The following is an 11,419-nucleotide window of genomic DNA, read 5'->3' on the forward strand; positions in this document are numbered from 1 at the left end:
AAAAAAAAAAAAAAAAAGCAGCTTTTACATGTTATTTGTGCAGCCTGGCAGATTGCTGTGGCAGAATTAAGTGTTCAGTTGCACAGACAACCTGTTTAAAACCAAATAGTATTTGTTACTGTCCCTTTCAGTTCAGTAGAAGCCATTTCCTTCTTGGGGAACCAATGACATTTCTACCATCCATACAGTCTTCTTTTCTGAGCATGACCTTGCCAGAGCAGACTGATTCTGTAGCAGCTGGAAACCAGGAGAAACAAAGCTTGGGGAATTGTAGTAAGTCTCTGAAAGGAGACCATGGGATAAGAACTCACCAGGAAGATCTCCCTGGAAATTTTGTTTTGGCATAGACATCTAAACATCTCTGTAACAGTATTTTTCCAGAAACTAACCTTAGCAAAGCTTCATTTACTCAAATTAGGGCTCAGCTTTATCAGTCTAGAAATTGGTATCCTGTGCCAAATCCAACCTGATGAGGAGACCCAGCAGTAGTAGTTAATAGGTGTATGTCTGGAGCTGGAAGGTTACTTGAAGCTCTTAGTGATCCTGTTCTGTACCTGCCAGTCAGCATCTGATTTTGCAGGTCTGTTCCATATTATGGGGGAGTAGGACTTGAGGCCGATGGCAGCTGCTTTCAACAGAAAACAGCCAAATTAACATTTTCTCACCACTGCAAGCAGGAAGTCTGAGAAGCAAATGGCTCTTGTATAAGAGGAGCAAACCTGTTGTAATCCTTCTGAAAGTCAGGGCTGAGCTGGTCTCCTCTAAGGCGAGTGGATCTGGATATGCCTGAGGCTGACACCAGGAAGCCAGTGACACAGCTGTCTTTGTGCATTTCAGTCTGTCTCATTTCTGAATCCCTGTGTTAAAGTCCATTCTTTCTTGGGGCTGCTGTCCTAATTCTGAGTTAAACTTGTTCCCTGGGGTAAACCAGATGCATTATCTTCTGGTGTTTCTGTAAAAATGTGGTAAGCAGTAAGGTCTCACTGGAAAACTTTAGCAATGGCTCCTTGTGACCATGGTCTCTCTTTCATCTCAGATGTTACCTTGTAAGATAAAAGGAAACTGAGCAAGAACAGTGTTGGTATAAATCAATCAGGGCCTGTAGCTCCTGCTGTTGTTTCTCTAGGTTTTATACATTTCTGTTGCTCCCTGAATTTTCTCCCAGTAATCACCTTTTTCTTCTTTCCCGTCCTGCCTGTCTTTTCCTGTGCCCTTCTGTGTTCCCACTCCTTGCCTGTGCCTAGCTGTAGTCCTCCACCGAGGCCAACTCCTTGGGCTCCGGGGTAAGTCCATTGCCTCCTCCCTGCAGCTTTCACTCCTTTTGCACCCACTAACCTTTGCAGTCGCTTTCCTACCCTTCCATCCTGCCATTCAGCTCTCTCCATTCATTTTTGCTCATAACTTTCATTTTAAATTGCATCTGAGAAAAACGACCAGAAACAGTAATGTAAATATCCTCATTCCCCATGGCTAAAAACATTTTCATCTATCTCATCAGCCATTTCTCTGGGTTTTTTTGTGTTAAGAGCACTTTTCTCCATCGGTAGTTCCTTATTGTGGTAGGCCAGGTTTGAGATGGGACTGTAAAGGTTCATTCAGTCAGAGAGTTCCAGAAAGCAGGAGTAGACTCTTCTTCCAAGGTCTTCCTTGGTCATCCTTGGTCTTCCAAGGATGCTTATCTCATCAACTCCAGGCCAATGACAGTAGGTGCTGTGACACCTGGCAGCTGGAAGTAATCAGCCAAGACTTTTAATCAGAGGGGACTTTGATAAACATTAAGAATTGATTGGTTTTGTGCCAGTTAAGGCAGGCTCAGAGTTCAAATTTGTTCTTATCTTTGCCTTTCCAGGGTCAGAAATGAGTACTTTTTTCTCATAGTAACACATATCTGTGGCTGTCCAGAAGCATTGTCAACATGTGTCTCCTCCTTTTAAAGCATCTGATACTGGTTTGCAGTAAGAAGCTATATACTGAACAAGAAGTAGTGCTAGTACCAGCCCTGTCTGTCAGTCAGATGAGCTCATCCAGTCATAGCTGCTCACAGCAAACCAAAGCACAGAGGTGCAGAGGGCCTTTATTTTGGGGATCTTCCCCCTGCACACACTGATTTTCATTTTTCCATCAAAATATTTGTACTTGTCCTGCCATCCTTGAACCTAATAGGTAGAAGTCTCCTTTGTTCAAGTTACTTAATAATTGAAATCCAGCCCAAGCTAAAATACAGAACTACAGATAATTAAGCATGCAATTCAGTTCTCTCACAGGAAGTGAAAGCCTTCTGATTTTCATACTGTTTCTGTTTTACTAATGTGAATGCATGCAGAAGGAAAGCATCACCCATCCTGAGCTCTGAGCACTGGTCTCTGTTCCTTGGTGAGTGGAAGCGTTCACATTTTGATGCCAGCCCCTGAGCCCACCTTGAAATCCTTGGAAGCTGTGGATGGTGAACATCTTTCAGATGTTCGTTGCCTGAGTAGCTGATCTTCTGGTGTCACAGCTAAAATCAAGGACTAAGGAAGGACCTCACTCCACTGCTGTGACACTTACTGGGCTGAGAGGCCTTCATCAGACACAGCTTGGCATAAGCAAAGGACTTGACTTGGAAACTGAGCAACTTCATTAATCCAGAAAATAGCAGTAATTCTCCTCCAGTTGCCCTTAATGTCTCATGGGTGTAGCGGACATTTTTTGATACCCTGCCAGGTACAAAAGACCAAGGTTGATTCTAGGACTGTAGGTCATTTCTGGATGCTGGAGAGGATTGCTGCTGTTGAAGAGGCCTTCAGTGGGACACCTCAGAGACCTTGTCTAGCTTGCCCTAAGGTCACTGCACCTCCAGGGATGTGTGCCTCATTAGAAGGCAAATACTAGACTGGATGAGAAAATAAGTTTGTTATGATGAGTGGATTGTTGCCAGCCTAAGAGAGAGGGACTGTATAGTCTAGTGTGGTCTCCTCCATCTCATCCTTTACACAAGACCTTTAAAGAGACCTTCACCTTTAAAGGTTTTCCTTCATGGCTCATGAGTTTTCTCTTTGATTCAATCCTTTCAAGGGGACTCAAAGCCATTGCTGACAATATTCCTCCTCCCTGTCCCCAGCCAACAAGACCTCACCAACTTCTGGAGAGGGCAGCCGCTCTGGCGGGGTCATCCACGTCTACGGTGATGACAACAGTGACAAGTCTGCCAGCAGTTTCATTCCCTACTGCTCCATGGCTCAGGCACAGCTCTGTTTCCATGGCCACCGTGATGCTGTCAAGTTCTTCGTCTCTGTGCCTGGTAAGGAGGAGCACAGCCCTTACTTGTGAGGGCCTTGTCCTGCCGTCTATGCTGCAGCAGGAGCTTGAGCTGATTTAGCACCTGCAGGTCCCTGTGGCTAACACATCAGTAGTTTAAACAGCAGCGACTTCTAGATTTCGTGTGTGTGTGTGCACCTGTGTGTTAACTGCATGGAGGCTGAGCAGAGGCACTGACAGCACCTCTATCCTCTCCCAGGCAATGTCCTAGCAACCCTGAATGGGAGTGTGTTGGACAGCCCCTCGGAGAACCCCAGCACAGCGGCCACAGAGACTGAGGGGCAGAAGCTGAAGAACGTCCTGGTGCTGAGCGGAGGAGAAGGGTACATCGACTTCCGGATCGGTGAGCGCCTGTGGTGCGAGCATCCAGAACGGGGAGGGGGGCGGGGCCGTGGTTGTGGGGAGAGGGGTCGCTGCTGTGGGAGTGAAATCTGAAAAGTACTGCTCTCTGTTTGTCCTGCCTCTGGCTGCAAGGGCAGATAGCAGGCGTTTTCCTTGCATGGCACAAGGCTGCCAAACCCTGTGCTCCTGCCTGTGCCTGCAGTGCCACACAGTCTGCCTTAATGGCCCTGGAAAGAATAAAACCATCTGCCACTGACTTCAAACATTGCTGCTTCACTGTGGTCGCCTGTGCTGTCTGTATTGTAAACATTGGCTTCCCCAAAAGGAAGGGTGTTTTTTTCCTAGTACTGGAGATGGTTTGTTCCACCAATACAGTTCTGCTTCAGAAGAGCACCATGTTGCTATAAATGTTCTCCAGGCATAAAGGAAGGTCTCAGCTCATGCTGGCTGTTGTCAGACTGCCGAGACTCTAACAGGGGTATTAACCTCTTTAGATGCATTCCAGAGCAGTGCAATTTGGGATTTTCTTTCTTGCCTTTTCTACTCTCTGTTTTCTGTCTTCAGGGGATGGAGAAGATGATGAGACAGAGGAGAATGCAGGAGATGCCACCCAGGTGAAGCCAGTACTTTCCAAGGCTGAAAGGAGTCACATTATCGTGTGGCAGGTATCCTATATCCCTGAGTGAGAAATTCTCCTTTCCCACCAATCTAAGTGTCCCTCATCCCGCCTGAATGCCAAGATGTACATACAGAATGCCTGCATTATACCTACTGCTGGAAACCGACCCCAGACAACTGCAACGGCTCCTGCCTCGGACTGTGACCCCCTTCTAACCTCTGAACTTGCAGCTTTCATCTTGGGCCTGTGCGCTTTCTGCGTGGTTGGATTATTGTTCTGCTCTGGAGCTGGCATCTACAAGGAGAGACATGGCAGCACATCGATGAAGTGGAGCTTGGAGCTAGAACTGTGCAAAGCCTTTGCCCGGTGCACACGAGCTGGCAGCTGGAGGGGTTGTGGCTCAGGTTCTCCAGCAGGTTGCCTCACTCCCACCTGCATGAGAAAGTAGTATGTCCCCCTGGCACCCCCCACCAAAGCACTGATGGTGAATCACAACTTCTACAGCACCCTAGCAGAAATACTTTCTAGTTCACCAGTGGACTCTCCACCTTATCCACCTATAAGCACAGAATAATGTCCCACGGACTGAGAGCAGCTAGGTCCAAGGAACCCTCGATAGACAGGAGTGTCAGGGTTTGGGCAGCACTTCTGCTGTTTGGCTGGAGAGGACAGTAGTGCCATTACTGTGGGGAACACATCCTCCATACCTGCAGATGGAAAGTCTACCTCCTCTGCTGTCGTCTCCGCAGTCATGTGCTGGGTGACTGTGTGTGTCCAGAGAGGATTGTTTGGTAGCCTCAGATAGGAGATGGATGTTAGATCATGGAGGCCACAGGGCCTTTGGAAAATGTGGTAGCAAAGGGGTACTGGAACTTTGCTTTTTTAAGAGCAGAAAAGGCGGCAATACTTTTAACTCCCCCTTCCAAAAATGCTAGGTGGAAAAGAACTCTTGAGCTCATTCTGAAAGGTTCAGGAGAAAGCTATCTCTGCACAGTGTTTGTTGGCTTTTAAAATGTCAGGAGAGGGCAGATGATGTTGGTCTACTGTGAATTCTGCATTAACACATTGAGATTACCTTGACTCGTAGGCTGTCCCCATCCCAAGAGCTGCTGGAAGGAGATGTCCGTTTTCCTTCACACTGTGGCTGTTGGTTAGGAAAGACTATGTGGGTGCAGTCAGGGTATAGAAAGGCTGTGTATTGCCTGAGGTCACACAGAAGAAGGAATTGAGGCCAGGTCTCCAGACCTTTTTTGCCTGACATTGAGCACTGACTTTGTTACTGAGTAGTTTGAAAACCTGGAAATTTCTGACTCCTGAAAGGGATTGACAAGCCCTGAGAAAAAGATTCTCATGGCCCTCCTTGTGTAAGCAGTTCTAGGGGATTGCAAATGTGCATCTTGCTTACAAGAGAAGCAGCAAAAAATGGGACCAGGGAGAGTGGTTTTGAGCTCCAGATGCAGAATGTGGCAGCTCCAGATGTAGAGGCAATGGTTGGTCCTCCCTTTCTGACAGCAGAAACAAGAGTCTTGTCTTCAGAAGGACAAATTCTGTTTCCTTTGAATACTCCCTCCTGGATGTGCAGGACTAGAGCGAAGTACCAGTTGTTAGCGATGAATTTGGAAGCTTCTGGTGGTCATCTTGTTTCATCCTGAGCTGAGCAACAGTCTGGGGTTCACAGGGATGTCCCTGTGCCAGCGGGGTGGTAGGGGGACAGCTGGGGCAAGTCTCATCGTCTGGAAAGCTCCCAGCTGTGTCTTGTGCTTTTTGCCATAGACTAGGCTGCCCCCAGGTCTTGTGGTCTGGAGCTGCTTATGTGCTGCAGGCATGCGGTATTCCCCGGGGAAGGTCTGACACGTGGCAGCTGTCCTGATACAGCAGCACTGAAACGATTTTTGGATCCACAGTTGAGAAAAGGCTAGGGCATACGTTTCCCCGCAGAGGGGCAAGAGGACGCCTCTGGAGAACAGAGGCCTCCAGGGCCGCCGTGGTGCCCACGCTGCCCATGAGCAGTGCTGCGCCACGCGCCTCCCCGCACCCGGGCACTGCCCTCTCGCTGCCTGCACACCCGCCTGGTGCCCGGCCTTGGCCTAAGGGATGCCTGGAGCTGCCGCCCACACGCGGGGGCACCGCTCACCAGGAACATCTCTCCGGGGCATTGCTGTCTGTGCCAGGCTTCTCACTTTCCCAAAATGCTTTCTGCTAGGAAGAACTCTTCAGATCACAAGACAAGAGTGCGTTAGAGTTAACAAGATCAACATTTAGACCACAGAGTCCACAGATATGTAACAGTTCATCAGTTATGGCCAGGTAAACTTCATAATTTGGGCTAATTAAAGGGGAAAAAAACCCAAAAGCCCTACTAGGCCCAGTTCCTTAGCTCTATCGACTCTTCCATAGGAAAATACAGAATTGCAACATTCTTACCTCTTACTGTTTGTTTTATATCTGGTTTTAGCAGTTGAAGTGACAGTACTTGGTCTCCTGTCACCCACTGGGCCCTGGCAACATAAGGAAACCAGTCTTGGGCCTCTACCAACAGGTTCCTTTCCAGCTCAGTGCATGTTTTCCTCCAAGAGAAGCACATGTCCGAGAGGGGCAGCTACAGCTAAGTAGAACCAGCTTCTGCTGTCAGCTCCTGTGGGCATTTGGTGGCTGCTGGGCAGCAAGGTGAGAACTGACTGGCTTCAATACACTTCCCTGTCATATCTCCACTGTGATGTATGTAAAGTATCTTGTATGTTACAAAAGGATTTTAAAAAGTGTCTTAAGGCCTGTAAACTCCGCTATTTGGTCTGAAGATGGCATTCTGTAAAGAGACTGCTGTATGAATATGTTCCCATGCTTTGTCCCCTATGCTATCAAACAACAAACCATATCTGTTCTGTATGTAATAAATGTGTTAACATCAGCAAGTGCAGGACATCTCATTCCTGTAAAGGCACTGGGATTTACACTCAGTCTTTAATAACAAGAAGACACTTAAAAGGGTGGGAATGGCAGCTTGTGTTCACCACTGAGCAGTTCAGTGGCAAGAAATGAGATGTGGATTGCTTACTGTCAGAGCAGAGGAGCTGCTGCTGCCAGCCACAGGGCAATCTGTAGCTTCTAGTGTCAGAAATAAAAGGCAGAAAAGACAAGCGTTCAGCTGCTGGCTAGCTGCAGCTGTCCTCCTGGTGTCCCCTTGGGGGTTAACACATCAGGCTCAGCTTTCAGCACTCGAGTTGCTGATGTTCCCTGTCAATACAGGGTGGTACTTCACAAAGTCCCATAGGAATCTGACATTCAGCACTGCTGGAAGTGAGTTCCTCTTAGTCCTAGCAGCACTTTAGACACATTCGTATTTATTTTGTGGAACTGCATTAATTCAAGGGCTGTACATAGCAGTAACAGACAAGGGAGCTACCACCAGGAGGGGCTTCTGCCCTAAGCAGGGGTCCCTAAGGTGAGTCACCTCCACAACCAACAGCTGTGCTGCTGTCCTGTGCAGGCCAGGGTGAAGTACAGCAGGCAGTGCTGCCTGGGTCCATAGAAGCATCTCCACAATATTTGGAAACAGGCCCTGGGACCCATCCTGCACCCCTGGCACTGCACCCTGTGATACAGCCAGGAGCAGTTTGACCAGGGCACTGGGTGCATTGCAGCCATGTCTGGCACCCGCCTGGGTGACAGAGGAAGGGGCTCATTTCCATCATCCTTCAGCCAACCACCCCCTGTGCTGTTAAAAGATCCAGATCAATGCACAGGTTTGAGAGTCCTGGCAGAGCTCCCAGCATGTTCCAGGTACTGAGTCCAACAGTGGCCATTCCAGGCAAATGAGGGTTGTGCAGCTTTGGCCTTCACAACCACACAGGGGTCTCAGGCTCCCCAGGGCTTTGTGTGGAGACATCTCCCTAAGTGTTACAGCCCCGAGGTCAGCAGCAGCAGCCCCACCTGGGCCCCCACCCGTGCATGGGCCCTTGCCACCCATGGCCCAGGAGGCTCATCAAAGCACCAGCTGCAGCCTTCAGTCTCTGCCTGAGCTGTGCCTATCTCCACCTGTGCCTGGATGCACCCCTTGGACTAGGCAATTTTCAGAGGTCCCTTCCCACCCAAGCCATTGTGATTCTATGCCTTACGGTGGATTATCTCTGTGTGCTTTTGCTCCTTGCTGGGTTCCCTGGCTGGACCCTGGTCGTGGGTCATTTCTTGCCTTCTCTGGGCTGTTGGTGGACCCCATTACCAGCACTTGGCTCTGCCCACTGTGGTCAGACTGTGGGCCTGTGCGCTGTCAGGGAGGGCACTGCCTGTGCTGGGGTTGTGTTGAGCTCCTGGCTGTGCAGGACAGAGGACTGCATTGCTCTACTTGTCCCATCTAATGCACATCTACACCTCCTTCCCCACCTCACCTGTCCTCGGTTTCTCTGCTGGTTCAGTAGCACCTCAATCACTGTAAGGACAGGAAGGCACCAGCTCAGCCCAGCAGCTGGCAGCAGAGGCTGTGAAAACCAGAGAAGCTCCTTTTTATTCAGCTGCAGCAGGATGTCACAGCCTCAAACTGTTCATGCTTTTAGCAACAGTCCCCATTTTCCCTCCCCTGGCCTTTTCCATTGCTTACGAAGCCAGAGAACCAGCCCTGACACAACAAAGGGACAAGAGCCCAGCCTTCTAGCCTTGTTGCAGGACTGGCTTTTATCTCATAAAAAGCCTTCCCTCTTATCCCATAGGATCCTCTGGTAAGGAACCTCAGGTAGCCAATGTTGATCCCTTTGCTTCTGCCTGCTGATAGCCTTTTTCCTGCGTTCTGTCCCACCCAGGCACCCCAGGCAGGGCATGGAGTCCAGTTTTTTTTTTCCCTTAGTAAATCCCTTCAGGCTACTTGTGATTTCAGGATGCCACAGCAAATGGAACAGCACCTCTTCACCACCCACTAGCGCAGATTAAAGAACCAAAGAGCTGCTTCTGCAGAGAGCTAATCTGTGGGGTTACAGAGCAAAACGGCTCTGGTGCCCCCTCTACCCACACGCAGACTAGACGCCCCAACAGTTGCTGACACAGCAGCAGAATCCACAGCCACTGCAAGAGAAAATGAAATGCTAAGAACTGCACTAAAGAGCTGCAGTTTTGTAACGCTGACCACAACACACTGCACTGGAACTGATGGTAATTTGACATTGGCTTCAAATAGCAAGAGCCAATCCTGTATACTTTGCATCACCAGAATTAAAATTATTTCTGCTATCTCCTGACAACCATCTCTGGGATGGATAGCTCTGGATAAGCTTAGCATCCAAAGTTGCGTTCCTCCTGTGTTCTTCATTGCTATCGTATGTAAGTAGCCCAGATGATTCTGCAGCAGTTACGAGAAATCCAAGGCTGTGCCTGTATTTGTAAGGTCTTTTAAACCTTGGTAAAGACTTGGTAAGGCCTCTTAAAAAGCTCTGCATTTGGACCTCACAATGATCTCCATGCACTGAAAAAAAACCCGTTTTCTTACTGTGCTGCAGAAATAAGAAAACATTTATTTTTGTTAGTAGATACATTTGTACACATCTGTGAAATAACATGATATTCTCAGTCATTTTTCTGTTATATATGTAGGACGCAAATTATCTGAAAATGTTCTTAAAAACCTCATTTTCAGGCTGTAAAGGCAACTGCTCCAAAGCACTGTTGCTGGATGACACGAGCTATGCATTCAGGTACTACACAAGGAACCAAGAAGGTTCCTCTACTGACTGAGACCAAAGTTATGGAAAAAAAAAATCCATGTTTATCTGCATCTTTCCTTTCAGATGAGGTGGCTGTACAGGGCAGGGGGAGAGAATGCCAGGAAACCCAGACACACCATGCCACAGCGGGCAAGGGGATCTTCTGTAAGATGATGTGCTTCTAGCAAACAGTGAGAGCACGTAGGCAGCTCAGGACACAGAACAGGTCTTTATACGGGTGTCCCTTTAGCTTTTTTCTTTGCACGCTGAGAGGCCATGACCTTCTCCAAATCAATCACTGGCTCCTCTGTGATTGGTTTTCCCTCTTTCTGCCACTGTGCAAGGATCATGGCTCGGAGCAGAGGCGGGTATGGAAGGTACCGAATGGTCTCCTCCGACACTGGGGTGAATTTCTTGAAGGCCTCCTCCTCATGCTTGGGCACCATACGCCAGTCATGGTACATGATTTTGTCGATTTCTCTCACTTCTTCTTCAGTTTCGCCTGAGAAAAGATGATGAACACCCATGGACAACACTGACAATAAACTCCCTCCAGGAAATGCAGCGTGTCAACTCTGGTATCAAAAATACTGCAACAGGCAATAGTAAAGTTTTCAAAGGAAGGAAAAAAAAGGAAGTTTTCAAAGGATCAGACAGCATCTTCTCTGCTCTGTCCTTAGAAATCAAACCAGAAACAGACCGAAAGAACTACAGGCAAGCTGTTGCAAATCTGTGGCTGACTCTCTCTCTTAATTTAAAATGTCACTTAATCTCCCTCTTAGTTTCCATGGCTAAGGAACAAGAGCAGTTTCTCTCTACACTTGATGAAAGTTCCCTGGGAAATTTAATGTCAAAAATACCCAACAACTTAAAAACCTTTGAGAAATGTTTCAGAAACTCTAGTAAGCAACAATTGTTTGCCTAATATAAAGCAGCTTTTAAAAGGGAAATTCACGCACTTAACTCCAAGCATTAATTTTCAATCCCAGTAACATAAATTTACTTGCCATCACTCCTATTTTACTAACGAATTTACCTGGAATATCTTCATGTGTTCTTTCTGTGTCTTGCTTTCTAAGTCTCAAAACAGTCTGTCACCTTGTCTCATCCCTTGGTAGTGCACTCTTTCTCAGGGTCAGCCTACGCTGCCTCTCCCACTACACCCCTTAGCAATGCATTCAGTGGGGGCTAGGCCCCAGCATTTGAAACTAAACCATGGAGAACTTTTCTGATTAGCAGATCTGAGAAAAACAAATTTCCCAAGCAGGAAGGCTGCGGTTTTGCTGCAGCTCCCCCCTCTCCCGTTATTGTCGGGTCCTGCCTACAGCAGCTCTCTCCAAACCTCGTGTGCAGGACAACAAGCCGGGTTTACCTCTGAAGGTCAGGTAGCCCCAAGCTCTTCCATGATCCATGTTCTGCAAAGAAAACAAGCACCTGTTGAGGGCCGGAGGTGGCGGGGTGTGGGGGTGTGGGG

The 11,419-nt window shown here is 48.1% G+C and overlaps 2 protein-coding genes across 2 annotated transcripts in view; one reads left to right on the forward strand and one right to left on the reverse strand.

The window, feature by feature from the left end:
* MAPK8IP3 (mitogen-activated protein kinase 8 interacting protein 3) overlaps positions 1-7,166 on the forward strand; it is a 58,912-nt gene extending 51,746 nt beyond the window's left edge. The window contains exons 30-33 of the mRNA XM_026859231.1: positions 1,245-1,283; positions 3,101-3,280; positions 3,497-3,640; positions 4,204-7,166. Of these exons, the coding sequence (XP_026715032.1) occupies positions 1,245-1,283; positions 3,101-3,280; positions 3,497-3,640; positions 4,204-4,325 (485 nt within the window). The 3' untranslated portion in view covers positions 4,326-7,166. The remainder of the gene's footprint in view (positions 1-1,244; positions 1,284-3,100; positions 3,281-3,496; positions 3,641-4,203) is intronic.
* Positions 7,167-9,826: 2,660 nt separating this feature from the next.
* Positions 9,827-11,412, reverse strand: MRPS34 (mitochondrial ribosomal protein S34). Its single transcript, XM_026858936.1, has 2 exons — positions 11,318-11,412; positions 9,827-10,447 (listed from the first exon to the last, which is right to left on the reverse strand). The coding sequence occupies exons 1-2, from the start codon at positions 11,355-11,357 to the stop codon at positions 10,176-10,178; spliced, it is 312 nt and encodes a 103-aa protein (XP_026714737.1). The 5' UTR covers positions 11,358-11,412; the 3' UTR covers positions 9,827-10,175.
* Positions 11,413-11,419: the final 7 nt, after the last annotated feature.

Source organism: Athene cunicularia, assembly GCF_003259725.1.
Source record: "Athene cunicularia isolate RWA chromosome 14 unlocalized genomic scaffold, athCun1 chr14_part1, whole genome shotgun sequence".
Taxonomy (NCBI): Eukaryota; Metazoa; Chordata; class Aves; order Strigiformes; family Strigidae; genus Athene; species Athene cunicularia.